This window comes from Gymnodraco acuticeps, unplaced genomic scaffold, assembly GCF_902827175.1.
Source record: "Gymnodraco acuticeps unplaced genomic scaffold, fGymAcu1.1, whole genome shotgun sequence".
In the NCBI taxonomy this organism is placed as follows: Eukaryota; Metazoa; Chordata; class Actinopteri; order Perciformes; family Bathydraconidae; genus Gymnodraco; species Gymnodraco acuticeps.
The window spans coordinates 509268-533591 of NW_022992177.1; the positions used below are offsets into that span (position 1 = coordinate 509268).

The 24324-nt window shown below is 41.2% G+C and overlaps 4 protein-coding genes across 10 annotated transcripts in view; 2 read left to right on the forward strand and 2 right to left on the reverse strand.

Annotated features, from left to right (window-relative positions):
• Positions 1-75: 75 nt before the first annotated feature.
• On the reverse strand, positions 76-16142 carry pik3c2g (phosphatidylinositol-4-phosphate 3-kinase catalytic subunit type 2 gamma). Of its 2 annotated transcripts, none has more exons than XM_034204969.1 (33): positions 16016-16142; positions 14676-15215; positions 14486-14565; positions 13944-14101; positions 12830-12944; positions 12267-12378; positions 11825-11895; positions 11597-11660; positions 11311-11436; positions 11080-11110; positions 10627-10810; positions 10347-10469; positions 9981-10109; positions 9126-9240; positions 8905-9038; positions 8552-8740; positions 7235-7328; positions 6963-7057; positions 6214-6394; positions 5986-6093; positions 5792-5884; positions 5163-5292; positions 4944-5080; positions 4657-4826; positions 4394-4550; positions 4187-4296; positions 3913-4081; positions 2869-2987; positions 2668-2764; positions 2516-2579; positions 2325-2407; positions 2099-2185; positions 76-1596 (listed from the first exon to the last, which is right to left on the reverse strand). In XM_034204969.1, exons 2-33 carry the CDS (start codon positions 15129-15131, stop codon positions 1444-1446), a joined length of 4134 nt encoding a protein of 1377 aa, XP_034060860.1. In that variant the 5' UTR covers positions 15132-15215; positions 16016-16142; the 3' UTR covers positions 76-1443. The 2 variants fall into 2 exon arrangements, with proteins under 2 accessions (XP_034060860.1, XP_034060859.1); XM_034204968.1 differs by having other exon boundaries at positions 2060-2185.
• Positions 16143-19712: 3570 nt separating this feature from the next.
• On the forward strand, positions 19713-20628 carry LOC117538935 (protein Bouncer-like). Its single transcript, XM_034204932.1, has 2 exons — positions 19713-19803; positions 19894-20628. Exons 1-2 carry the CDS (start codon positions 19757-19759, stop codon positions 20363-20365), a joined length of 519 nt encoding a protein of 172 aa, XP_034060823.1. The 5' UTR covers positions 19713-19756; the 3' UTR covers positions 20366-20628.
• A 46-nt stretch (positions 20629-20674) lies between these two features.
• LOC117538937 (protein Bouncer-like) lies at positions 20675-21988 on the forward strand. The gene is made up of 2 exons (XM_034204933.1): positions 20675-20772; positions 21414-21988. Coding segments are annotated over exons 1-2 (393 nt in total). The 5' UTR covers positions 20675-20770; the 3' UTR covers positions 21805-21988.
• Positions 21989-22552: 564 nt separating this feature from the next.
• The window catches only part of reln (reelin), a 91790-nt gene continuing 90018 nt past the window's right edge, over positions 22553-24324 (reverse strand). For 4 of the 6 annotated variants that reach the window (XM_034204865.1, XM_034204863.1, XM_034204864.1 and 1 more), the window contains one exon: positions 22553-23953. In XM_034204865.1, coding sequence (XP_034060756.1) covers positions 23857-23953 — 97 coding nt within the window. In that variant the 3' untranslated portion in view covers positions 22553-23856. The remainder of the gene's footprint in view (positions 23954-24324) is intronic. The other 2 variants (XM_034204860.1, XM_034204859.1) reach the window with 1 other exon arrangement.

Below are 24324 nucleotides of genomic sequence, written 5' to 3' on the forward strand. Positions count from 1 at the left end.
TCCAACAGCTAGAGAAGCGTGGCTGATGCAGCAACAACAACAAAAACTATACAAATAAATCGAAAGCAACATTTCTCAGATACAAATACCAGTTTTATTGTCAGAAAATAGACGTGCACTGCCTTCTCTGCTGCAGTGAAAGGAAGCAGAAGGTTTCAGCAGTGCATAAAAGACACTAACGAAGGATATATCTCTGCTGGCACCACTCAAGTATTGAAGAAATCCCTGGAGTGGGATATTAGATTCTTATCATCATATAATTAATAATGGATGCAAGTGCAACTATTGTGGTAGAGTTGATCACACATAAGAAGAACCACGAAGCACAGTTGTTTGGGGGATTAATCATCTATTCCAAAACAATAGATGTTATTCCTCCATTAGGTCTGAAATTGATAAGTGATGCCAGGATACATCAATAGTTTATGAGCACTACTATGAAAGAGTAGCAGGCAGAGTTTTCTTTCAAGCTTACTCCCCCATGAGAGTCTCAGCAGGAAATAATATAAATAGCATTCACAGAGGTATACATTATTGAATCAAATCCAGTGCGGAGGCCTTTTTTCTATCCTTGTTCATCGCTAAATCGTATGAATGAGGCAAAGGAGTGCGGGTCAGTACGTCTGTCAAAAGGAGGATGGCATTACGATAACACGAAGACCTGCCTGGAAAGAGTGTGCGTGTGCGTGTGGGGGTGCTTCTCCAGGAGCATTTGAGTGGGCATGCAAGGTTATTCATTTGCATAATTATGTTTGAATGCCACTCATGGAAAGACAAATAATTGAGTGATGTGGGGAGTGTTAAGCCCCTCAGGCCGGATACGCAGAGTTGTTGTCATCCTGCTCACACTTTCCTCACCCATCTCCCTGCCCCCTCACCCTCCTGCCTCCCATTCCCCTGGTCAAGGACATCCAGTTGACACAGCCCAAAGGGACACACTCAGTCTGAGCAGGTATCACACAGGCAGCCGCTAACAGCACATCTTTCATCTGGCAGGGAAGATTGGTCGTGACAGTCACGACCAAACACACAAGGACGGTTTTACAGTTTGAAGTAAAAGTGCATGCAAGTAGAATAATAAAAATAGTTCCTTCCCTTCATCTGTCACCGAGGCCACATCCGAAAAATTGAGTAGTTAGAACATCTCCTTCATTTGTTTGACATTTAAAAATAAACACACAAGGTAAAGATGCTTCATGCAGTAAACGGTCTCCTTCCCTGAGTCACTCAGTTTTGTAACGTCATTAAAACACCCCATCCACTTCATCAGTGAGGTTACGTTGCATCTGATACATCTGTACGTTCTTATTATACATCCATGATCTGTACACATGAGAGTGCGTAATTCCTCTGTAGTCTAGTCTGAGAAATCTGTGGGTGGATCCTCCCCCTCAGTGTGGTGGCGCCCTCTGCTGGACGCGGACACACTGTGCAGCTCTGAGGTCAGATTGCACTGTTCCCCAGGGTATACCAAGTCTCCTGGTCAAGCAGCTTCTCCTCCAGTCTGATGTTGGATGCACCCACAAAAGTCTTCTTGCTCTTCACTGTCACTTCCAGCACCATCCCATCCAGCAGTTGGACATCATGGTACTCTATCTGTGAATAAGAGGTAGATATTTAGTTAATAGACAACTCTATTCACAAAAAACACTAATTTGAGGATAACATTTATTTTTAATATTTTTGAAAGTGTGTGAAAAGCTCCTGGTCAGAGTCCACAGAGTTGAACACACAACACATTCACTCTAACTTTGTTGAATTGTTTAAAACACTGAGTAAAAGCACTTCATCTCAATATATAATAGGGACAGGATGTTCTTTAGCAAGTTTGTATTTAAGCCCTATGAAAGGTCTAAGGATAGAGGGTGTTGTGCACAGTTTGAAAACTTGCTAAAAGCAAAAGACAAGTATCAGTTTATGTCTGAGAATTATATAGGGTTAAGTATTAGACAATACAGGCTGATTATAAAAACAATAATAATAAAAGGATTACATCTTTTAAATCAAAGGATAGTTGGGATATCATGGATAGAGAGAGAGGATGGAAGCTGTTGTGTACCAGTTCATTGAAGGTGGGATTGTCATTATTGCGGACCACCTTTGTCTTCTTCGTGCTGCTCTGCTGTGGGTCCGGTCTCAGACATGTAACCACGTAGGCGTCAGGGTTGGAGCCGTTTGCCAGCTTCTGTTGAAAAGAGAAAAGGGAGGGCCTTCACTTGAGCACACACCGTAAAGTATTTACAAGAGAAAAAACATTTACCATATATTTTCCCCTCTTGTCAAATGATACAAACAATGCACTACCAACAGTAAAGGAAACTCACAATGTTCTTCAGGTGTTTTACCAAGACCGAGAGCTTGCAGTTCTTAGAGTAAGAGATCTTCAGCTGGATCTGAGGATGGGCTCCTGCAATAGATCAGTCCATCAGTGCCAGTGAGTTACAGCATACCATGTCATTTACTGTATATCCTCAAGATATTCCTCAACATATGGCATAACAATCGACCCTCATACCTGTAACTGCACTTTGTTGGTTTGGGTTGGGGCCATCCAGGAACAAGCTGCACACAAATTCATTCTGCAAGTAACAGAGCGAGGCAGGTTTGCAAGTTAGAGCCAGTTATAACAAGAGATCACATTATCAACCAGTGAGGAGAGGAACTTACCCCCCTGCAGGGTCCCTCAAAAAGCTGCTTCAGGTATTTATTCAGCTGCGACATCCTCCTTGCCGGGGTGAATGACATATTAAACCATCTAGGAAACCTGTAAGGAAGAACACATGCTTCAAAAAACTGAAGGAGAAAAAAAACAGTGCTTTCAAATGAATAGCCATGAGACCTCAATGTGTATTTTCTTTCTTTACTCACTGAGGCAGCATGGATTCAATGAAGTGTTTCTGTAGCTGCTTATGGATGAGCTCAAACTGGCCAAATGTCATGTTACTGTTCAGATAACCATCATGAATGTTTACTCTCAGCGCATAGACCTGCAAATGAAACAAAACAAAAGGGGGATATTAGAGATGCTGTTGCACACGTACACGCTCAAAATCTCTTTGAAAAGGTAGCTTGAGGGAAATGTTCCCATCATCGACCCGTAAGAAGCACTCCATTATTACAGTTTATTTTATTATCAGTTGTTCTATAGCTAAGAATATGAGATACATACAAGTGAACAGCCTGATAACCCAGATATATTTAAAAATGTGTTTTTGGACTTGAAAAAATATACCAATTTTGAAAACTACCCTCAAGTCTCAAGGGGTGCTACTATTAAAAAGGTCACAACAGAGACGGCCAGCTAACCAATCAGAGCAGACCGGGCAGAATATGTCCTCTTGAAAGAAGTAACTATGTTTTGTGTTGCATTTCTGCTGGAGTCGAACTTAAACATATTGTGGGAAATGATTGATGTGTATGCGTATACTCTGGTAACAAAACAAGCAGTAACACTTCCAAGCAGTTCAAATTAGGCATGATCAACTGGGAAACCATTAGTTACACCAGCAAGTAGAAACCTGAGTGCATGATACCTGTGACTCTGATTAACTGACAAGTTGCTCCATCTCTGCCACCAAACAGTACAACCTGACATCAGGAAGCGCAATCTGATCAAAGTGCAATAAAATGCCAACACACATCAGTAACACTCATTACCTCACTCTGGGAAGTAAGATAAATACTTTTCAAACACAGCACTGCTGTCCCAACACAAACACACACAGTCAGATGAGTGCCAGGGGTTGTCCTCTTTAAACAAATATATGTGAACCTGCAGTGTGTTCCAGGTGTTTCATCAGCTCCCCTGGTTTGTGGTGCAATAGGCTCAACTTCTCCTGGGCATTTCGTTATGAAAATGCCCAGGATTTTGGTTTGAATAACCACAGCACGAAGAGAAACATGCAGCCTCACCACATCTCTTCCCTTGACTCTGTAACCCTCGATGACAGCTTCTTGGATGTTGGTGCTGGGAGCGGGGACGCTGTGCCGGGTCCTTAGCTCTTGTTTCTTCCCTTTAGCCATGGTGTGTGTGAAAAAGTTGAACTTGACTGCAACACAGCCCATGCTTTCCTTAATCTTCCTACATCAGGATAGATACAAACCATTACTAAAAGAATCAGATGAATACAGTGGCAGATATAAGTAAGAGAGAGGCCAGATGTTTGCTTGTGCTGCATTAAATTACTTTGTGAAGTAGGATGTGGCCTCCAGGTCCGTGTCATGAGGTCTGAGGTTGTTCTGGACATACTGCAGGTCGTTCCAGTCCTTCAGTTCTGGCATCCCTGCAGTTAGCATCTTCAAAACACACCATGATTGAGAAGGTGTTTTATGTTGTGTTATTTATTCTCAGATATGGCTTGGATGTTGTTACTGTGATGATGAAAGGTCTTACCAGCTCCAACAAGCTGAGTATGAGTGCCGAGCGTTTTCTGATTATGTTATAGGCTTCACAGCAGAGCTCCACAAAGCGATGCAAGCGCTGAGGCTTCAGCCCCCCGCCTGTGATGAAGTGCTGCATCTCAGATGTGAAGATGAATGGTGATCGGTCCCTATCATTTCAAAAGAGATATTTTCTATGATTCCATACTTTTCTGTCTCCCATTGCTGGTCAAACAGTATTTTCTCTTTCAGAATGCTGCTTCTCTATTGACTTGCCTTTTAACGTTCACAAACTTCTGTGCGTTGCCCATTATCTTTCCAAAGTCGATGTGAAACATGTGTCCACTGTGTCTCAACATGATGTTGTCATTGTGGCGGTCACAGATCCCCAGGATGAAGGTGGCCACACACCACCCTGCACACGAGTGGATGAAGTTTAACACAGCCTGCACATGCACAGTGGGAGGGTGTTACATAAGTTACAAAACATGTATTAAAGGAAACATAAATATTCAAATGTGCACCTAATCATAATGACAAAATCATTTTGGAGTGGTCTTGACCTTTTCATAGTCTTCTTTAGTTTTGTTCCACACGTGGAACCATTTCTCCAGAGTGTCTTCTCGAAGGGTGCCCCCCAGACCAAACTCCTGCTGAATCTTCCCGAGGGTCACTGCGTTTGGAACCAGTTCCACCAGGCCTGACAACGAGTATTAGTGAACATGAATTGACAGACTAAGAGATTGAAGACAAGGGACATATGCATGCATTGAAAAACTGACCCTGAGCTCTGCCAGTAGAAAGACACCTGTATGTGATCATTCTCAGGTCCAGACCCTCCTCCAGCCAAACTCTGTCCATCACACGGACGATCTGGAGCACCAGCATGTCCTGACGCAGGTTATCTCCTGTCTGAACAACGCATTAACAGAAAGAAGGAAACTGTTGAAAGGTTGCTTTATCACCCAGCCTAGGTGTCATGTCACAAGTGTCCTGTTTATGCAAGGTGCTTTATATGTTGTCCTCTAGCTTCCTCTCAAACCATTCCCTCTTTCTGTCACTGTATCCCTCTGCTTTTATAACATGATGTTGGCAGCCAGACATTTCATATTTTCTATTGCTTAAAAAAATAACAAAGTGTTCCTCTAGTGTGACTACTGAAACTGAAAGGTCTCTAATTGGTAATGAACCCTTCCTACAAACGGAGAATAGCTTGATATGGCAACTTTCTGGGAGTTTATTAAGCTTAAGATGAAGCTGAACACACTTTTAGTTTGTCCAGTTCTGTAATCTGACTAGGGGAAATGTGTACAAGCAAACATCAAAGAAGAAAATAGGAGAAATTCCAGATATGAATATTAAAGTATTCTTGCATTAGTGAGGATCTATAGAGCAGCTTATTATTACCAACCTTGCAGATAACACTGATGTTCTTAGCCAGAGGGTCAGAGCAGATGAAGGAGATCCCCAGAGGAGCAGCATTGGAGTTGAAGAACGTACAGGCCTATAAGTAACATATGGGAGAAGTAAACATTGCGGTATGGTTCACAGCTGGGTGCATATTAGATAATATAAGAGGTGTAGTGTACTGTGTAACATTCTTACATCCACGTTCAAGCCCTTTAAATGGACTGCAGGATCCAGTGGCAGACAACAGCTGATTCCATCTTTGAAGAAGTCATTAATCTTTGCCTTCTCGTGGTTTAAAACATACTGCAAAGAAAAGCATCACATGTATAAGCAGGATTCGTGGAGTTAGTAATAACGGTGGAGGCTTACAAGGCACTGAGTGAGTTATTGATAAATCTGTAGATGATAAATCTGTTAACACACCTTCCGTCGAGCCTTATCGGCCGTGCGGACCCTCTCAGCGACCTGCACCAGAACAGACACCAGGCGGGTCTCCTGCTCCAGCTCCTGCCTCACAGCGCGGCCGCAGCCCTGTCGCAGTGCCGCTTGCACCTTACTGAACCAGCTCTGGAAGAACGGGTCAGTGTGGGCATCCTCCAGCAGCCTGCCAGCACGTAAAATGTTGATAACTTTACAGCACTGGACTGAACATACAGCAGTGGAAGATATTCATAATAACAATAATACTTTAGCGCTTCACATTACATATTACATGTATTCGACATGTAATACATTGAATACTGTGGCAAATCCCCACAGTAGCTATTTAAGGTGAAGTGTCTTGCCCAAGTACACAACGGCATGTTGACTTCAGTGTCACTCAACATTTTCTGCATTATGTAGCTTATTGTATTATTTATTTTTCTGACATGTAGTACTTATTTTGTTTCCTTGTTGGAGGAGCTTGGGACTAAAGTTGTTCAGTGCCATATCTACACTGTAGCTAGTGTGACAATAAAGCCTTTGAATCTTGAATTGTGCATCAAAACATTCAGCGAAATCAAAGATATTCATGCATTTTTACCTCATGTTCACCCCCTTTTACAGCATTACTGGTGATTCTCAAAGATACCAAACTTTATTTGCAAAACCAGATTTTTTATTTCCATTATGAAAGGGCACTTTAAGTAATAATCCAAGTCTACAGCCTCTCAGTTTGATGTCTGACTCACCAGTAGAGTTGCTGGGCAATCCGCATGTTCTTCAGCGATCTCTCCAACAGCAGCATGACCAGGGGTCCATCCAACTCCCACTCACTCTTCAGAGCCTGCAGGACAGGAGGACTGATCAGACTAACTTCAAACACTGAGGCAGCTATGCCGTGTGCCCCTTTTTCTCATATTTAAAAACTGCTGGTAAGTAAGGAGATGAATGTGAAGCATGCTAAATTATACTGTGTCACTCGGTGTGTACAGTAGTAGTTATGGGTGTGTGCTGGTGTTACCTGGACCAACTGTGGCAGAAACTCCTCTAGCTCTCCATCTGGTATCTGTTCAAAGTACTGAACTGCTGCCCTCCGCACAGTCTGATCATGAAAACTGAAAAGACATATTGAGACAAACAACAGTAATTAAAGATCGTAGAGAACAGAACAGGATATGAGTGTTGTAAGTTTTTATAATAACTATGTTTGATGCTATATAAACGTAAAGATGACAGCCGAGTGTGACAAGAAAAGAGTGCAACTTCACCAAAAATAAACTCCTGTTTCGTCGGTTTTGTCCTTCAGATTTCTTTTTTTTTGTAGCAATCCAGTATCGAGAGTCTTTCAAACTTTTTTTTAACTTATTCTGTTCCACAGCCTGTCAGTGAAGGACAGAAACAGCCAGGGGGAAACTCAGGTGGGATCTGAGTTATCTTTGTGGAAATAACAATGTGCATCACAGTGTGTTGCAGTGCAGAGTTTTTTCCTGTAGATATGCTCTACCTGCTTGCAAAACTGATCATCTCCGGCAGTGGCTCAGTCAGTAGGGGCTTGGACTGGGAGCTGTAGGCTCGCCGGTTCAAGTCCCCGACCAGACCTAAAATATGGAGTGTGGACTGCTACTTGGAGGGGTCCCAGTTCGCCTCCTGCCCTGCCATGATGCCCTTGAGCAAGGCACCGGACACCTCCCTTCCCCCCTCACTCCCATTGCTCCCCGGGCGCTGTACACTAGCTGCCCACTAGCTGCCCACTAGCTGCCCACTAGCTGCCCACTAGCTGCCCACTGCTCCTAGTACTAGACTCCTGGTACTAGGCTGGGTTAAATGCAGAGAACACATTTCAATGTGTGCTCTGCATGTGTGACCATTAAAGAGGGTTTCATCCCTCCCAATTCTTCTTCTATCTATTTTCACCCTTTGCTCGCAGCCATCTTAATTCTTTGAAGGATATTTCTTAATATAATTATTAAAAAATAATAATAAAACACAGATTTTGTAAGAGTATAACCTATGATTGTCTTTAGCCCCGTAATTAAAAGTGTTCTTTCTTTCTTTCTTTGCATATTTATGAGGTGTAAGGGTTGATATATGAAATTGGAAATGGTTTAATTTGTAATTCTAGTATTTTGGATCTTTCCTTACAAGATGCAGATATCTGAATTCCAATTCAAGTCTTTAATCAATCAATTAAAATCAAACAAAAGACTTAAGTTTCGTGACAGTTGCACCATATTAGAATTAAATAAATATGGAAAATTATATTTTTATATAAACATACTGTGTCTTAGTTTACAGCTTTTCATATTGACTGTGTTAATGTTTCTGCCTGTAAACCCACCTGTCACTGAGCAGGTAGAGGGCCTCCTCAGGTAGATGCAGGGGCCAGTTCTCTACAATAGTATAGATCTCTGTCAGGTCTTCAGGCTGCCACCGGGGGGCCCCCCCCAGCAGCAGGTGGAGGAAAGTACTTGCCTTGTCACTGCAGTGACGCTTACTCCAGAGGAAAGCCGTCTCATTTTTTGTTAGACTGGGTAAGGAGAGACAATTTCAGAAATATGTTAAAGGATACAGACAGACAGAGAAAACAAGGGGATGGGAATCTCCCTTCAAAATAACTTATGTACAAACATATGAAACTGCACATACATACAGTAGTTCATAATATAATGTGTGTTGTTTCCTTATACTCACAAGCAGAGGCAGTGCTTCTTAGAGACTTCCAGCATTTTCTTTTGCAAGTCCTCACAAGGCTGAGTGAAAAGGATCGACCCGGGGAGGGCGATGGGCCTCTGATACGTCCACTCAAACTGATCGTGAAACTCGAGCTGGGGAAAGATGGAAGGATGGATGATCAATCGGGTAATGTGTCATGTGTTGGTCAACAGGGGGCAGAGTTGTCCCGAGTTACTAACCTGCAGAATAACCTCGTTGGCTTGTCTGTGGCTGTCAAACAGGGCGGGGGAGGGGGGGGCGAGCAGCTCGCCCAGTGTGGACATACTGAGCAGAACGGTCCCCATTACAAGGGTCCTGGACACAGGGCACACACACTGCACGTCACACATAGTCAATTATATTATAGCGTTGTGCCTACATCTCAGGAATACAGTTTATTAAATGCACATGAAGCACTGTACAAGAAAATGAAATATAAGAGGAAGTAATAACCTTGACTTATCTGTTCATTTAAATTAGGGGTATAATGTATTGATATGCAAGAACAAATTAGCCCTCAAACATTGAATAAATGCACGAAGTGAACAAGAGAAACAAAAACACTACAAGCTTTTATTGACTGCCAATTCTTAAGGCAGGAAACACAATATTATCTTTAGTTTTTAGTATCCAAGGTGGCGTGTGCCATGCTCTTCTTTATAAAGAAGTATGTTTATAATATATGGGAACAAATAAATAGAGAAGAAAAAACAAGGAATTGTCTCTATTGACTATTTGACTGCAATTTTGGTGCTTGTCTCTTTCTTAACACCTCACACTGTTAAAAAGAGCCCCATTTTACAAGTTGCGCTTTGCAGTAGTTTAGAGGGGCACAGAGATATTTGGTTGTTCCTCCAAGCATACACGGAACGACTTGTTTCTCACAATAGGTATCACATATAGACATTTGGGATACATTCAGCATGCAAGCTGATCATACATTTAACAGGTTTAGCATTTAGTCAAATTTGATTGATGAATTATTAACCACTTTCCAAACTGAATACAATGACTTTGTTGATTTTGATATGGGGTTAATGATGTAGACGTCCTACCTGTTGCTGAACAGAGGCAGTACAGCCCAGCCCAACAGCTCGGGGGTCTTGCCTCGCTTGGAGCCCTTAAGGCGAAACGTCATCATGCTCTCATACGGCAGCTCTTTTACTGGAACAGGAAACACCATCCTAGAATCAAAAACATACAGTCAAAAAATGATGTGATTTATTTTCATGCTCTTTTTAAAACAATGTATTATTATAAGTCACATGTATTAAAGATAGTCACTTAAAGAAGGGACAGTGAGATTCTGCTTTACGACTTCACGTATTCATGACTGTGTTATTGAGTGAACAAGGAAGGAGGACGTTGAATGTGATGACATGACATTATTGGTACGAGACTCCAGGAGATGTTGTCCTTACATGCGGTCACAGTGGATCTTGTGACCGTAAGACAAAGCGGTGCTGATATTTTCTGAAATGCCTGTGTCACAGATCTTTGTTCCACCGTACGTCAACTCACAGGAAACAGAGAAGCTCTCATAACTAAAAATAACAAAAAGACAGAAAAAGTAATGAACCCATTGTTTGTTGTCAGTGGTGTGGTCAACATTTGTGTCTGTGAGCATATCTTTTTCAATATTTGTTTACCTGCATGTGTTAAAATATGTGTGTGCAAGTGTGTGGCTATAAATAAACATACTTGGTCAACCAGGCGGGTTGCAGTTTGTAGAGAGCGGAGATATTAAACTGGATGATTTCTTGGTTCTTCTCAACGTCAAGCATTTGGACGTTTCTGGTTACCTCCTGACCTCTGAAGTCTGAATGGAAGTTGTCAAAAAAGATCTGCAGCACTTTAAGCAGCGCCCGGTGCAGCATGATCATAGCTGGAACACAAAAAACACACATTAGTTTGGATAATCACATGTGAATATACCAAACAGGTAACACTTTAATTAAGTCTCCGTACTATACTCCCATTTTATATTAATCTACACTACACATATTTCAAGATTAATTATTGCATCTTGCGTATTTGCAATGAATGTCACTGAAATATGTGCACACACACTGACTCACAAGGTGAGCATGTAAGCATTCACACACAAAGACACACACCCAAAAAAAGTATTATAGTTGATGAACAGCTACTCACCAGTTTCACATTCAGACATCTCATCATGACTCTGTAAAACATATAAAGAAACACAGCTTTGTGTTGTTGATCAGAGACATTAGGAGGTATTTTCTATCCAATCACAATATTTCAGAGGCATGGTATTGTAAATTGTTATAACACAGTACAATACAAACAAAAAAGTATTCTATAAAAATGAAAGCAATGCTTAAAGCAGCAACAGTTTTACAAATGTGTGTGATATCCTACCAGAGGTATGGGATTGATTCTGTTGAGCCTGCCAATGGCGTCCTCCAGCTCCGGACACGTGAGCCCGCCCAGCAGATTGCTAATGGTGCGAACGCGGTCCACAAGCACATTAACGTTCATCCCAGACTGCAGAAACCATGAGATCAGACCCAAGTTAGAGGAAACATCAGAAAGTCAGATCAGGATTCAACAGTCCTAATGATATAACTGAATGATCTTGAGGTGGTTACTCATGTAGTGACAGTATGCAGTTAAAAAAAAGTACTACAAATATCCCACTGGTTACCTTTAGCCTCATTAGCTCTGACACCTCTCTGTTGTAGCTAATGAGCACATGCTGTAGGCTCAACCTGAGAGAGAAGGAAAGGTTAAACGCACAGAGGTAGGAAACCATGAAGCAAAGCTACCTTTCCTTATGTTTCCTGCAAACAGACACTGGTTGACACATGACCCACTGAATAGTAGTCATTGTTATTGAATCCATTTTGCAAAGTTGATGTGGGATGTAACATACTTGCAGGTGTTGAAGACACAGCCGGGGCGTAGCAGCTCGTACAGCTGGCATGGTGCTGCGTCGTCCTCCTCCTGTGAGAAAAAACAGGTGGAAATACTGACTGCTTGGAGTGATTGTGTGTTTTGAACTACTATAATATCACATTATTCACATAACGCATGGGGCACTGAAAAGGTTATTGTTATGACTATGAATCTTAGGAAAATCAGGTTCACCTTTCCTCCATTTCTCTCTTGTTGCTAAGTGCCAGCAGCCATGACATGATGTGTAAACAGAACAAAGTCAAGAATTCAGGGTGGAGGTTTTTATGACCTCCAATAGCCCTGATGATAAAGCTGGCCGGCTGCCAGGCACAGGTGTTTATGAAGGCAGCATTTCAAGACTGAAGACAGGCCAGCCCTTTCTGGTAAATGATCTATAATGTAGGTTTGAACTGACTCACATCCCTGCACAGGCGGTGCCTCAGGTTGTTCACGTGGAGCAGTCGCAGGGGCACTTCTAGTTGAAGCTTGGAGTAGATCTGAATAGACTCGTGCATACCCAGCAGTTCCTCACTAAGGGCAAGATCACCAAATGAAAACAATGGATGTGAAAACAGACAAGGTTTTAATTAAACATCATAGACTATAGCAGAGGCTTTATAAGTGGGAGGCGGGCTACACCAGGTGGGCTCAGTGAACCGAAGCTAAAATATAGTACATTAGTTAGTGAAACAAGATCGAATTAATGTATGTCATTTTGTTAAAGATACAGTACACATATTCAGTAGTTTCGGGAAATGTATTGTGTTTTTTTAGTCATACATTTCCCAGGACAGGCTTTACCATTATACATCTCTTGTAGTCTGCAGTTATGCCTCAGTTATATTGTGTCTTTTGTTAAGTGTCTATAGGCTCAATTCAAGAACTTAGCAAAATAAGAGTATGCCCACATTCCCAGACTTGATAAAGTCCAGTACTATAAGATCACAGCTCATAAATGTTTATTTCTGTATTGGGGACTTACTTGTGGAGATACTCATCAGAGTCACACAGTTTTAAATAATGCTGCCCATTGGTGCTGGGAGTGAGGTCCAGCAGCTGGAAGATTTCATCAATCAGACTCTTCACTGTCCTGTTCACTGGATAAAAGATCAGAGTTCAGAGTCCACACACCCTGCCAACATCTGCACTGACGGATGCTGTAGTGAATAGAAAGCCTGGAGCATTTCCGTATTCTGCATCTTTATAGTTTGACCCAACTATATATATATATATATATATATATATATATGACACCTTTAATTACTTAGATTTGTACATACAAACCATATGATACATTTTTTAAATATGATTCTTTATTATTTATTAAAGGACCTGCAACTGCAAACAGTGGATTTTAACAGTGTGGCTGATTAGACCTGCGCCTTGTGCAAAATATGTTGTCCCCCTGTAATAATAGGAACAGGGCAGCCCCCTTTATTTCAATTTCCTGATCTTAAAAATAAGTGTTTCAGGACCCATTCCGAAATAGCTCATTTTCCATCATGGATACTTTTACTTTTGATACTTTAAGAACATTTAGCAGGTTATGAGTACTTTTACATTGTAGTTTTGCTACTAATTTAAGTAAAATGATCTGAGTCCACCAATACAAACAAAGATGAAAAACTTTAAACAACCTAATTGTACAGTACTACTGTATGATTGACCCTATTATTTACATGTGTTATCATCAAATGAAAGAAAGCCTTCTAAATGGAAACAAAATGGAAATCTCTTAATTTTCTATGGGTACAAACTACTACATTACATTGCATTTAGCTGACGCTTTTATCCAAAGCGACTTACAATAAGTGCATTCGAACAAGAAGATACAAACTTGAAGAAAACAGAATCATATAAGTACATCAGGTTTCATAGAGCCAAAACATTTCAAGTGCTACTCAACTGGCTTTAGCTAAGCCAGTCCTGTATTAGTATATAAGTGCTTTGTTAGTCATTTTATTGCTCGAAGTGGAGTCGAAAGAGATGAGTTTTCAGTCTGCGCCGGAAGATGTGTAGGCTTTCTGCTGTCCTGATGTCAATACTATTATTGTATGTATTGTTAGTATCCGTTCTCCTAAGTTGGTTTAAAATACCTTTGGTGGGCACGGGCAGCTGGTGGATTCCCCACTCAGTGGCCACGCTGACCGTCACCTCCACCTGTTGCAGCAGCGCCGGGTGGATCTGCAGCACGCGACTCCAGACCAACCCTGAGTTATGAACGCTGTCTGTGTGCCTGTACCGTGACATCAGTCTGCCAAAGAGGGTTATAAAAAGAAAAACAGGAATGACTTGAAGTGTGAAGACAAATATGTTCTGTACTTTAAGAATATGGCTCATATTAGCTGGACTGAATGTACAGATATGACAGTGAGTTCAAGGAACAAAAGCAGGAATCACATTTATATATTTCTTTGAATATGTCGCATAGACATTTTTTTTAAAAGCATGACAATCTTTTTAAGCAACTACAATTTCAGATTACACAAATACAAGCATAAGTATATGTATTTGTGTCTGTGTGTCATTTTAAACAAAACTTTTCAAATTCAATTACCGTCTACTTTTTTTCCCATTTACATACCAAAAAGTAAACTACTGTAAAAATGTAGGAACTACTTGTCATGCACTCTCTCACTTGGAAGTTGCTGCACTAAAAGAAGCCAGGGTCTTGGTGCTGCCTTCTGGGGTGTCCGTTACTTTGATGGCCCATGGATCCTGATGTGAAAAAAAGACAAATTGCACTCTTAGGCCTCATCTTTGATCCTTTCAATTTAAATGTGGGTCATTTCATTCAATCACACATTTTGTATTTGAGAGATACTCACATGATTGTCTATTTCCGTCCTGGAACGATTCAGCTTTTGAGGGGGGGCAGTGTATTCAACACAGCTCGGCTTTTTGGTTTTGCCGAGGGGTACGTTTATCCTTTGGGGGACAGGAGGGGGTGGTGCACGGACTTGTCTGACTGGCAAACATGCACTAGGAAGCCTGGGTCTGGGGGGAGGGGGACGGGGACGGAGAGGGCGAGTGACTGGGGGAGGTCCATTTGTGTTTGGGCGGTCCGTATCCCCCGGCCCTCCTGCCCCCTGCCCCCTGGGAGGGCATGGAGGTTTGGGCTGGGATTCGGTTGGGGGTATGATGAGCCCATTCAAGGTGCTCTCATACGGATTTTCTTCAACATACTCGTAAATATCATCATCAGCAATCAGAGGCATGGGCAGGTCACTGACACAAGCGTCCTGTCTCTGGATTGGTCCATTTCGCCTTTGAGTAGGATCCATCACATTTTAAAGGAAGTTGTCCAAGTCTTCCCGTTTCACACTCTCAGCACGTCATCACTTCATATCACAGCAGACTGCAGAACTCTGTGGGATTAACAGTGATGTTAAGTCACTCAGTTAATTTACTCAAGTACTGCATTTAAGCATAATGTTGAGGGAGTTGTACTTCTACCCAACTACAATTCTGTAGTGGGATGAAATGTAATCAACAATAAGACTTTAGTTACACTTGGAGTAAAATTCACAAACTACCCTGCAGCATACAAAGTAATTACAATTAGCTCTACCTTTACCAGCTTTGATAACACTCTAATGCATCAATAACTATGATCAAAACACAAGATATATACTGTCCTGAAATGGGTCAATCTGATTAATGAGTACTTTTACTTTTGGTATATCTTGATGTTAGTACTTTTACTTAAGCAAGTTTTTGGATGCAGGACATTTAATTGTAAAAGAGTATTCCAACTATCTGGTTTGTACTTTTACTTAAGTACACAAGCTGAGCACTAAAACCAGAATTAATACCAGCAGTGTATGAGAATAAATGTAGGCATGACAACCCGTTTTATGACTAGAGTCTAAGCTGCAGGTTCACTATGGACTAATAATTAACAAGCTTTCAAATCTTAAAAGGAAATCCACCGGCGCGCGCCACTATGATAAAGTTGTGTACAAGTATAGCTTACAAAGTCTTCAATACCACCATTATCATAACATGAGTTACCTGACTGTCTATTCTGTCATGGTATTCATTAAAGCAATATACTGTTTACATTGAATAGTCCTCATATATTAACAGCACGTTTACCATCTACATTAGCTACAAATAAATATAACTCAATCTTAACTCATTATTTCATTCAATGTTTCCAACTTACCATCAAAGCTCTGATAACGGTGTCCTGTTTACTCATCGTGTATCGACCGGAGTGAAAGTGTGTATGGAGCAACTCTCAGCTAGTTAGACCTGTCCAACATTATGGTTTCCAATCTGGCTTTCCTCGCCCCTCCCACAGTGTCCCTCCCCTCCTCCCCTCCTCCCCCCTCCTGCAGCCCAAAACAAATGTCCCTCTGCTGGAGGAAAGAGAACAGTACACTGATAGTGAGATAATCAAAACAACAAATCCAGATACATTTCCAGTTTTCTTCTTTTTTAGAATGTTCACCCTTTTTATGCAATAACCAAAATATTGCAGTGTGCAGTAATGAAATATTCCTAACATAAATGTGATATTGATTAAAAAAAAAAGGGAGTAAAACACATCTATTCAGATCAACGAAACCAACATACTGTACTGTATCACATCCACTCCTCTCTCAGGAATGTCATTGAGCAGGTTGAGGTATGTCAGCACTGTGTTTCTTATTTGAAGGGAAATGAAAGAAGCCAGAAGGACATGTACGTTCGAGCACTCATATGACACTTTTTTGTTGTTGAGTATTGTTTTGGACGTTATAGAAGGCATCCTGTGTACTATCAACTTCCTAGTCAGGTCATTTGAAACAGTTAAAGTAGATTTTTGGATTATAAATCTCTTAGTTTGACTATAGCAATATTTACGAGGATTTAGAAAGCCCAACATGGCATTTTAGTGGGAATGACAGCAACGGCACTCCACTGAATGTGTCACTACGGTGTCAGCTGAGGTGACCGGCGCAGAGGAGTGTAGGGGCGGCGGGTATTGTAGGTTAGGGAAGGCTAAGCCTTCCCAAATATTTTTGTAACTCCATGGTAAAAGAAAAATATAATGTATAATGTGTGTGTCTTTGACATTAGCGCTGCTATGCAGCCACCTGTGCCCTGTACTACGAAGCCAGTTTAACATACCCTGGATACGTTTGAGTTATGATATCTTAACTAACCCTAACAAACGCGCTCTCGCTAAGCGGTCCTACGACGCTGGTTATCAACTCGGTAAATCAAGCCAGGGTTTTTCTCTCCAGCTGAGAGCGTGTTCACGTGAAAGGGGCGGGGTTAGCAACATTTGACCAATCACAAACAGGGACAAGTGTAGCCAAGCGCAGCGTCATACTTCATTAATGAAAAGTAAACTAATATTAGACAAATATGAACTTTAAACATCCATGACTTAAACATATAATCTAGGATACAAGCCACATAGTTGCACCTGCAAGGTGAATACAACTGGTGAAAGAAAAAGTGTCTGAATGCATACATTAACAATTGGGTCATTCTACAGAAAAGGTGGAATCTGGGTGATACAAATCTGCTGAATATATTCCTTCTAAAAACATCTAAAACCTGTTAAATAGCAATAACTAACTCTTAACTTGATTAATCCACAACAAGTAGAGCTTAAAATATTTTGTTATTTTTATTATTTGTATACTTTATACAAAGCTTATTTGAATGTCACTGGTGTTACGTGTTACCAGGAAGAAGAGTACCAGTGACGGTAACACCAGTGACAATTTGGAGAAAACACTACCATTTTAACAAAATGGCTGCAATGTGTCAGACCAAATATGGCTTCAGTCAATATCAAAATCGTTGAACTCTTCAATACAATACATTTTCCCATTAAAATGTTCACCCCTAGGGCTATGCAATGAGTAACACTAATGACAGACTTGAAAGACGCATGTAACATTTGAAGATAAAATGACACCTTTAACAAACAAAGTAAGACGTATCTGACTTTCCTGTTGTCTTTGTCCACTGCACTGCCTCAAATCATCTGTTACAGGAGGCACTTCAGAGACAGTACATTATTTCAAAAATAAAAGCGTTTTGTGTAGCAGTAACACCAATGACGTAATTTTGGGTGACTGACATTTATTTGATATTATTAATAATAATTTAATTTCAGTGTTATATGTAATGCTTGTAATGTTATGTAAATAGAAATTAGATTTATTTATTGAACAAAAAATATTTTAAATTAAAATTATAGGCTCCACTTCCATGTATGATCAAAGTGACAAGGCAGTTCCTTGAACTTGACATTTTAAATAAATTGCAATTTACGTATAAAACCATTTTTTATTTTTTTTATTTAGTATCATTGCAAAGACAATCTCTATTTATTCAACATATATAATGAATGTGAGTATTAGGTCAACGTCATGTATTTTGGTGTTTGCAAAAGTAAGTGACAGCACTTCCACCTTTTCTGTAGAATGACCCAATTATGATATCACTGCCCCGTCAAAAACACGAGTGGATCTGACTTTAATTACATTTGATTTGAATATTTCGTCAAACTTAATGTGTTGCTTAAAATAATACTTCTGCATACAGTAGGCCTATGTGACACTGTAAGTGTTGCACGGCCATATACGGCTCGGCTGACTCAGGGAATGAAATATATGATATATTAGGATATTATATGATCGATGATCTGATTGATAATGTGATATGAATGATAAGTGTGACACGTCGGCGTCTTCTCTTCATACGGCAGTTTAAACTGTATTTCCTTTATACTTTATACACACTGAGCTCTTATCAGGCGGTGCCCGTGCTTTTACTGAGTTTATCTCTTTTCTATAGACGCCGGAGGCGGGCAGCGTCAGGTAAAACAAGTTATTTAGCCTTCCCAAACCTGAGCCTCACGCGCCGCCTATGAGTGTACTGTGGAGAAGAGATCGCAAGAGATGCATTTCAACCACACAACTCCCCACATTTCACCCACCAAAAACACCAAACCTGGATTTCCTGGTTACTATGCCCTCATCCCCATACTGCTCATACTGTTTGGATGTGCGGTGGCAATGGTAAGAACACATTTTCATATCAAAGCACACATGGCTGAATGATAAGTATTTTTAACCTTTTTTGTTATGCGTCTCTTTATAGGTTTATTATTTCAGAAGAAAGTCAAGGTAAGTGGGTTTCTATGTTTTAAGCATCACTTTTAAACTAATTTGGTATATTCTATGTTGTGCTAACATTTATTTTGTATACTTTTATACAGATTAGATAATCTACGTCATATGCTGATTCCTCTGTACACCTACGACCCCGCAGAGGAGCAGGGGGACGACCCTGACAGGGAGGAGGACGAGGAGCAGGCTGTGAGCAAACCTTTAAACTTTATAAACCACTTAAAATAAATAAATACATTTGACATCATATCCATGCAGCTGGTACTGAGAATTTCTATTTATTCAGATTTGTTCCTTATTTTCAGGAACCTTTATACAAGAAGGGGAAGCTGTACTTTTCATCTGAATATGGATTATGAACTGAAAATCAAGAAAGTAAAAAACATGTGGCCATTTGGACAGATGATTTACAAATACAGACATGGCGGCTTCATGAACTTTGAAATTCATCAGCCACTAGCACCATATCGAATAATTTAACAACAACATGTTCATTGCAGAGCTGCAGACAACGGTTGCCACTGTGATCCTTTTTTTGTGTGTGTTTTCTTTTAGAGAATGTAAGTGTTTAAGGATTAAGCAAGAAGCTATTGTTGAGCAATAAACTAAGACCAAATCAAAAAAAGCTTTTGTTTTGTTTGTGTAATTCAAAGAAATGTTGATGGGTTATGCTTAAAGAGCTTCAAAGACACACACCTGTCTCTGCTTGGCAATCAGAGTGGGTGCTGCTGTTTGGAGGTTCTGGTTGACTCTTGACATCTTCACATGTTATGGAGGGTTTTACAAACAGGAAGATGGGATCACAAACAAAGAGACGGTAATAATTTAAGTACATCACAAAATCCAAACTGAAATATGTGATTATTAAATGAAAGAATGTTTCCTGTCTGTATCCTTGTTACATTAGTCCTGATCTGTTGGGGCCACGCTGGATCCTGTCCTCCATCCTGATGGCTGCAGCTCTGTTCCTCCCCTCTCTGAGTCTGGACAGCCTGCTGTGTAACTTCTGTCCTCTGCAGCACAAAGGCACGTCCTGCCCTGATATCAGCAGCCAGTGTCTGCCTGACCAGCGCTGCTCCAGCTCCAGAGGACACTTCGGCTCCCTCCACGTCCTCTCTGCTCAGGGCTGCGTGGACGCTGAACTCTGTGGCTCCCATGAGAAGGCCTCTTTTCGAGGGGTCAAGTACAACGTCAGCCACACCTGCTGCTGCAGAGACAAATGTAACGGCCATCCACACTCTAACACCAACCTGAAGAAGCTATTGGGGATGCTAGCCGACAAACTACATTACCCTAACATCACTGTTCTTAGAGAGGAGCGTTGGGATTCATGTGTAAATTACACATCTTCAAATACGTTACTTACCAATGCATTATAGAAGTGTTTGTATAAGGCTGGGGAGAGGCCTGTTAGCCATAGGCACTTACCTGAGCCTTCAAATAGACATTAGCATTTCAACAGATGTTTGTGATTATCAGTATTTTAGCTAAATTACTGTTAAAATGCTTCATTGTCAGTGTTTCATGTACATTTTTGCTCCAGAGAGAAAAGGGTGGACAGCTATCCTCCTGGTATTTTATAAACACTATTGATGTGGAAACTTATGAGTTCAGCAAAATAAAAGCACCTTGATTAAACTTCCCACTTGGTTTAGTTCCTTCGAGTTGATTTTACCAGCAGGTGTGCAGGGAGGTGTGGCCTCTGCATGCAGATCTCAGTGGTGAGACAAGAGTTCATCAGGAGGAGCTCTGAGAGGTTTTGACTGGAATTACAATCTTAACAAATGTAAGTCTTTATAATGCTTTTTATATTTGAATTTGCACACTGAAAAAACGTCTGACATCACTTTCTGCCTTTAGCACTTTAAAACTGGCAATCAGTAGATTCTGCTGAGTAGAGATTACCGGCACCTGTGTATAAGAAGGAAGGCTTGAATTAACTTTTCAACTGGTTTATTCTGAACTTGGCTTGAGACAAGAAATGGAAGGATAACAAGTGATTGTAACTTAACTTTTTTTGTACTATGTACAAGTCTACGTATTAGTCTAGTGGAGTTTTACAGAGGCAAGAGTATAGTACAAAAACAATTGTCTCGTGTCTGTTGGCCTCTGAAGAAATGTTGTCAAGTGTGATTTATACAGATTGGTCTTGGCTCTGAAACCACACATTTAACAAAGTGTGCCAACTAGGCAACTGGCCTATGAAAAAGTAATTTACAAGGAAAAAATACTTAATACATTGCATTTTGTGAAATGTAGGATTCAGTGCATTTGGAACTTGATGCATTCTGCATTATAAACCTCTCACAAATGTGTAACATTATGGAAGTGCAAACTGCAGATGTCTTGTTTTATGATTTATTTAATCTATAGAATACAAGGTCATGAGGTCAGTAAAGTACTCAATGCCTCTCTTTACCGTTGCAGGTGGAACATGTCCCAGCTCCTGCAGGCTGCTGCTCTGTGGATCTACCTGCTCCTGCCCTCGCTGCTCTGTGCAAACATGCGCTGCTACTACAGCCCCATCCTGGAGAAGGGGGATAAATTTGATCTCATCGTGTCAGAGTGCCGTCCTGATGAGATGTGCTTTAAGGCAGAAGGTCGCTATGGAAACTACAGCGCCCTGTCTGCCAGGGGCTGCATGGCAAAGAAGGGCTGCAGCCGGGTGCACAAGATCCGCATCAGAGGAACCATCTACACCATGAGCTATGGCTGCTGCGATTCACCGTATTGCAACTCCTGCCCAGGGGTCTTCGCCAAACCCCTCGTCATCACACTTACACTATTGACTGTAGCTGTGGTGGCCGGCATCTTGTGAAGACACCACATGTGCTATGTGATGGGTAATTTTAAGGAGGGGGGGGAATGTTTTTGTGGTTCAGTGCCCAGAGGCATTTCTGCAGCCTCTGCATGGAGTAATGCAGAGGCTGTGGTCAACGCCCAGAAGACACTGAGGTGTGCACCATAGTGATGCCAGAGATTTTAACATTTTATTTTGAATATCATGGTGACCAAAAACTGTTTTCATAATGTTTTAATGTCCTTTAAATAAATATTTGAATATGAAATCATATTTTGTTGTTGTTGTAAATGTTTCAAACTCCATTTTTTCACACAACACACACACAGACATGGGATGGCGATATATTTTGATTGTCCTATTGTCAACAAAGTGTTTCCATATTCTGATGCACACTGGAAAAAATAAATATATATACATCTCTGTTCTATAGCATTTAATTGTTTTCCAAAACTATTAAAAGCAATACTATAAGACACTATTTTCTACTGATGTCCTTCCATTTTTATGAACATGGGAACTGTTGCTCATTTCGAGATGACCCCACATACACCATCCCGCTGCTGAAAAATACTTACTAAATTTGCGGCAGAAAATAGTCGCCAACTAATGCAGTGAAATTATGGTAGGATGGGAATAGGTCACAGTAGAGGGGGTTGGAAGGTATTATGTGACTGACTCATTGAGATTAGTTGACAATAAGAAAAGTATGAAGAAATGGCAGGTTTATCTTTTAGTAGACAAAGACAACAGCTCAAACAACGTGTACAGCTGAGGTTTGGACAGTTCTTTATTTCCCTTTTATAAGGCTGCTGGGTCTCCCCATAGTGGATATACATATATATACAGGAGATTGCTATACTGGAGTTACACTGAGGGCAGAGGGTCCATATTACACAGACTTCAAAAAACAACACTAAATAGAGCCTCACCTCCAGGTACCAGAAATCAGCAGAGAGAGATAGAAAGAGAGAGGGAAGGGGGGAAACAGCACGAGAAGAGGGGAGAGAAAGAAGAGGGGAGATGATGCAGTCTGAGAGCGTGAATCGACTGCCTAATAACTTAACACTAGAAAATAACATACAGATTTCACGCACAGTGCATCTTAAATAGGTTACGTGAAGAACCATTTACCATAAATATCTGTATTTTCCGGAATCAACATATATAAAAAATGATTTAAAAAAAAAACAAACACAAATCAATGTTCAGCCTTTACATGTACTTTTTCTTATTTTCTCCTTTTTCCCGTCGTGCAAATCGTTCTTTTAGTTCCTTCTTCCAGTGGAGGCCGGGCTTTTTCCCCACCCTGCCCACGTCCATTTCAGATAAATGAGGAAAAGGAAACTGAACCCAGCACCCCCCTCCCGCCCTTAAAAGCATATGAATTAGTAGAAAACGAACAAACAAATGAACAGAACACCACAGTCAACTCATCACAAAAAGAACCCACAGACACACAGAACAGCAAGAACACAGTACACTTTTTTTTTTCTTTTTTGAGCTTCTTCATCAGCATCATTCCTTTTTAATGGTCAGTATCATAGTTGTGGTCTTTCTCCTGGCGTACTGGTTGGACAGCTCAGTGGAACTGGGAGGCAACTCTCCAATCGGATGGTCAGTTCAGCAGTGATATATTATCTCTCAATTTCACAGTGTGGTAGGAAAGCGGGGAGGAGGAGAGGGATCGGAGAGTGACGGGGAGGTAAGCCAGAGGGAGGGTAATCGAGGTGGGAACAGGAATCAAAGGAACCACAGCAACAATTAAAAAACAACTAGAAACCCCGACTGTCCAAGAAAACAAGTAAACAAAATGGCCGCTTCACTCCTTTCTTCCGAGTTTCATTCCCGCCGACCTGTGTGGTTGGGAAGGCCTTGATTGGCTGGCGTAAGCTGATTGAATGGCCTGTGTTTGTGGCAGAAGGTAGGGAGAGATGGGTGAGGGAAGTCAAAGGCTGACCATCGGTAGGTGGGACTCGGCAGGACGAGATGTTGTCAGGAGCAAAAGGATGGGCGTGGGCGGTCAATGTGTGATTGGCAGGTCAGAGGGCGAGTCCCGTCTCGGTGGGTTCAGGCACGCTGGTGCAGTGCCCGCCTCTTGCGGCTGTAGTAGTGACGCGCGCCGGTCTGTCTGGCAAAGTTCATCATGTAGTTTTGTTTACGGGTGCTGCAGGGATACAAAAACAGTGAAAGAGGGGGGGGAAGAGGAGGGGTGTGAACATTAGTGACCGCGTAAAGGGCAATTTAAATCCAAACATTCCCATGCACACACTCTCATCCATGCACGCAACACACAAATGGTTGATGCAGCTTTCGTACTCACTCGCGTCCATGCTGGCATTTTTTTATAATTTTAGCCATAACCTCAAACACTCAACACCTGTATGGTTCTCGGAGAATGGGTGGCACTACTCTACACAACTGGATTTGTTTATGTTTTGCACATATGAGACGCAGCTAGATGGCGAACATGGTGGTAGAACTACATGTATCTAATACCAAATATCACAGGACAAGACATGGGACACAGAGTCTACA

Coding starts and splice junctions, on each gene's coding strand:
- pik3c2g (XM_034204968.1), bottom strand. CDS start 15,131: ATGGATCCTACTCAAAGGCGAAATGGACCAATCCAGAGACAGGACGCT. Junction 6,395..6,962: donor ATTGCCCAGCAACTCTACTG/GTGAGTCAGACA, acceptor ACGTGCTGGCAG/GCTGCTGGAGGATGCCCACA. Junction 1,597..2,059: donor ATCCCACCTTCAATGAACTG/GTACACAACAGC, acceptor TCTTATTCACAG/ATAGAGTACCATGATGTCCA.
- LOC117538935 (XM_034204932.1), top strand. CDS start 19,757: ATGGAGGGTTTTACAAACAGGAAGATGGGATCACAAACAAAGAGACG. Junction 19,804..19,893: donor GGATCACAAACAAAGAGACG/GTAATAATTTAA, acceptor TTGTTACATTAG/TCCTGATCTGTTGGGGCCAC.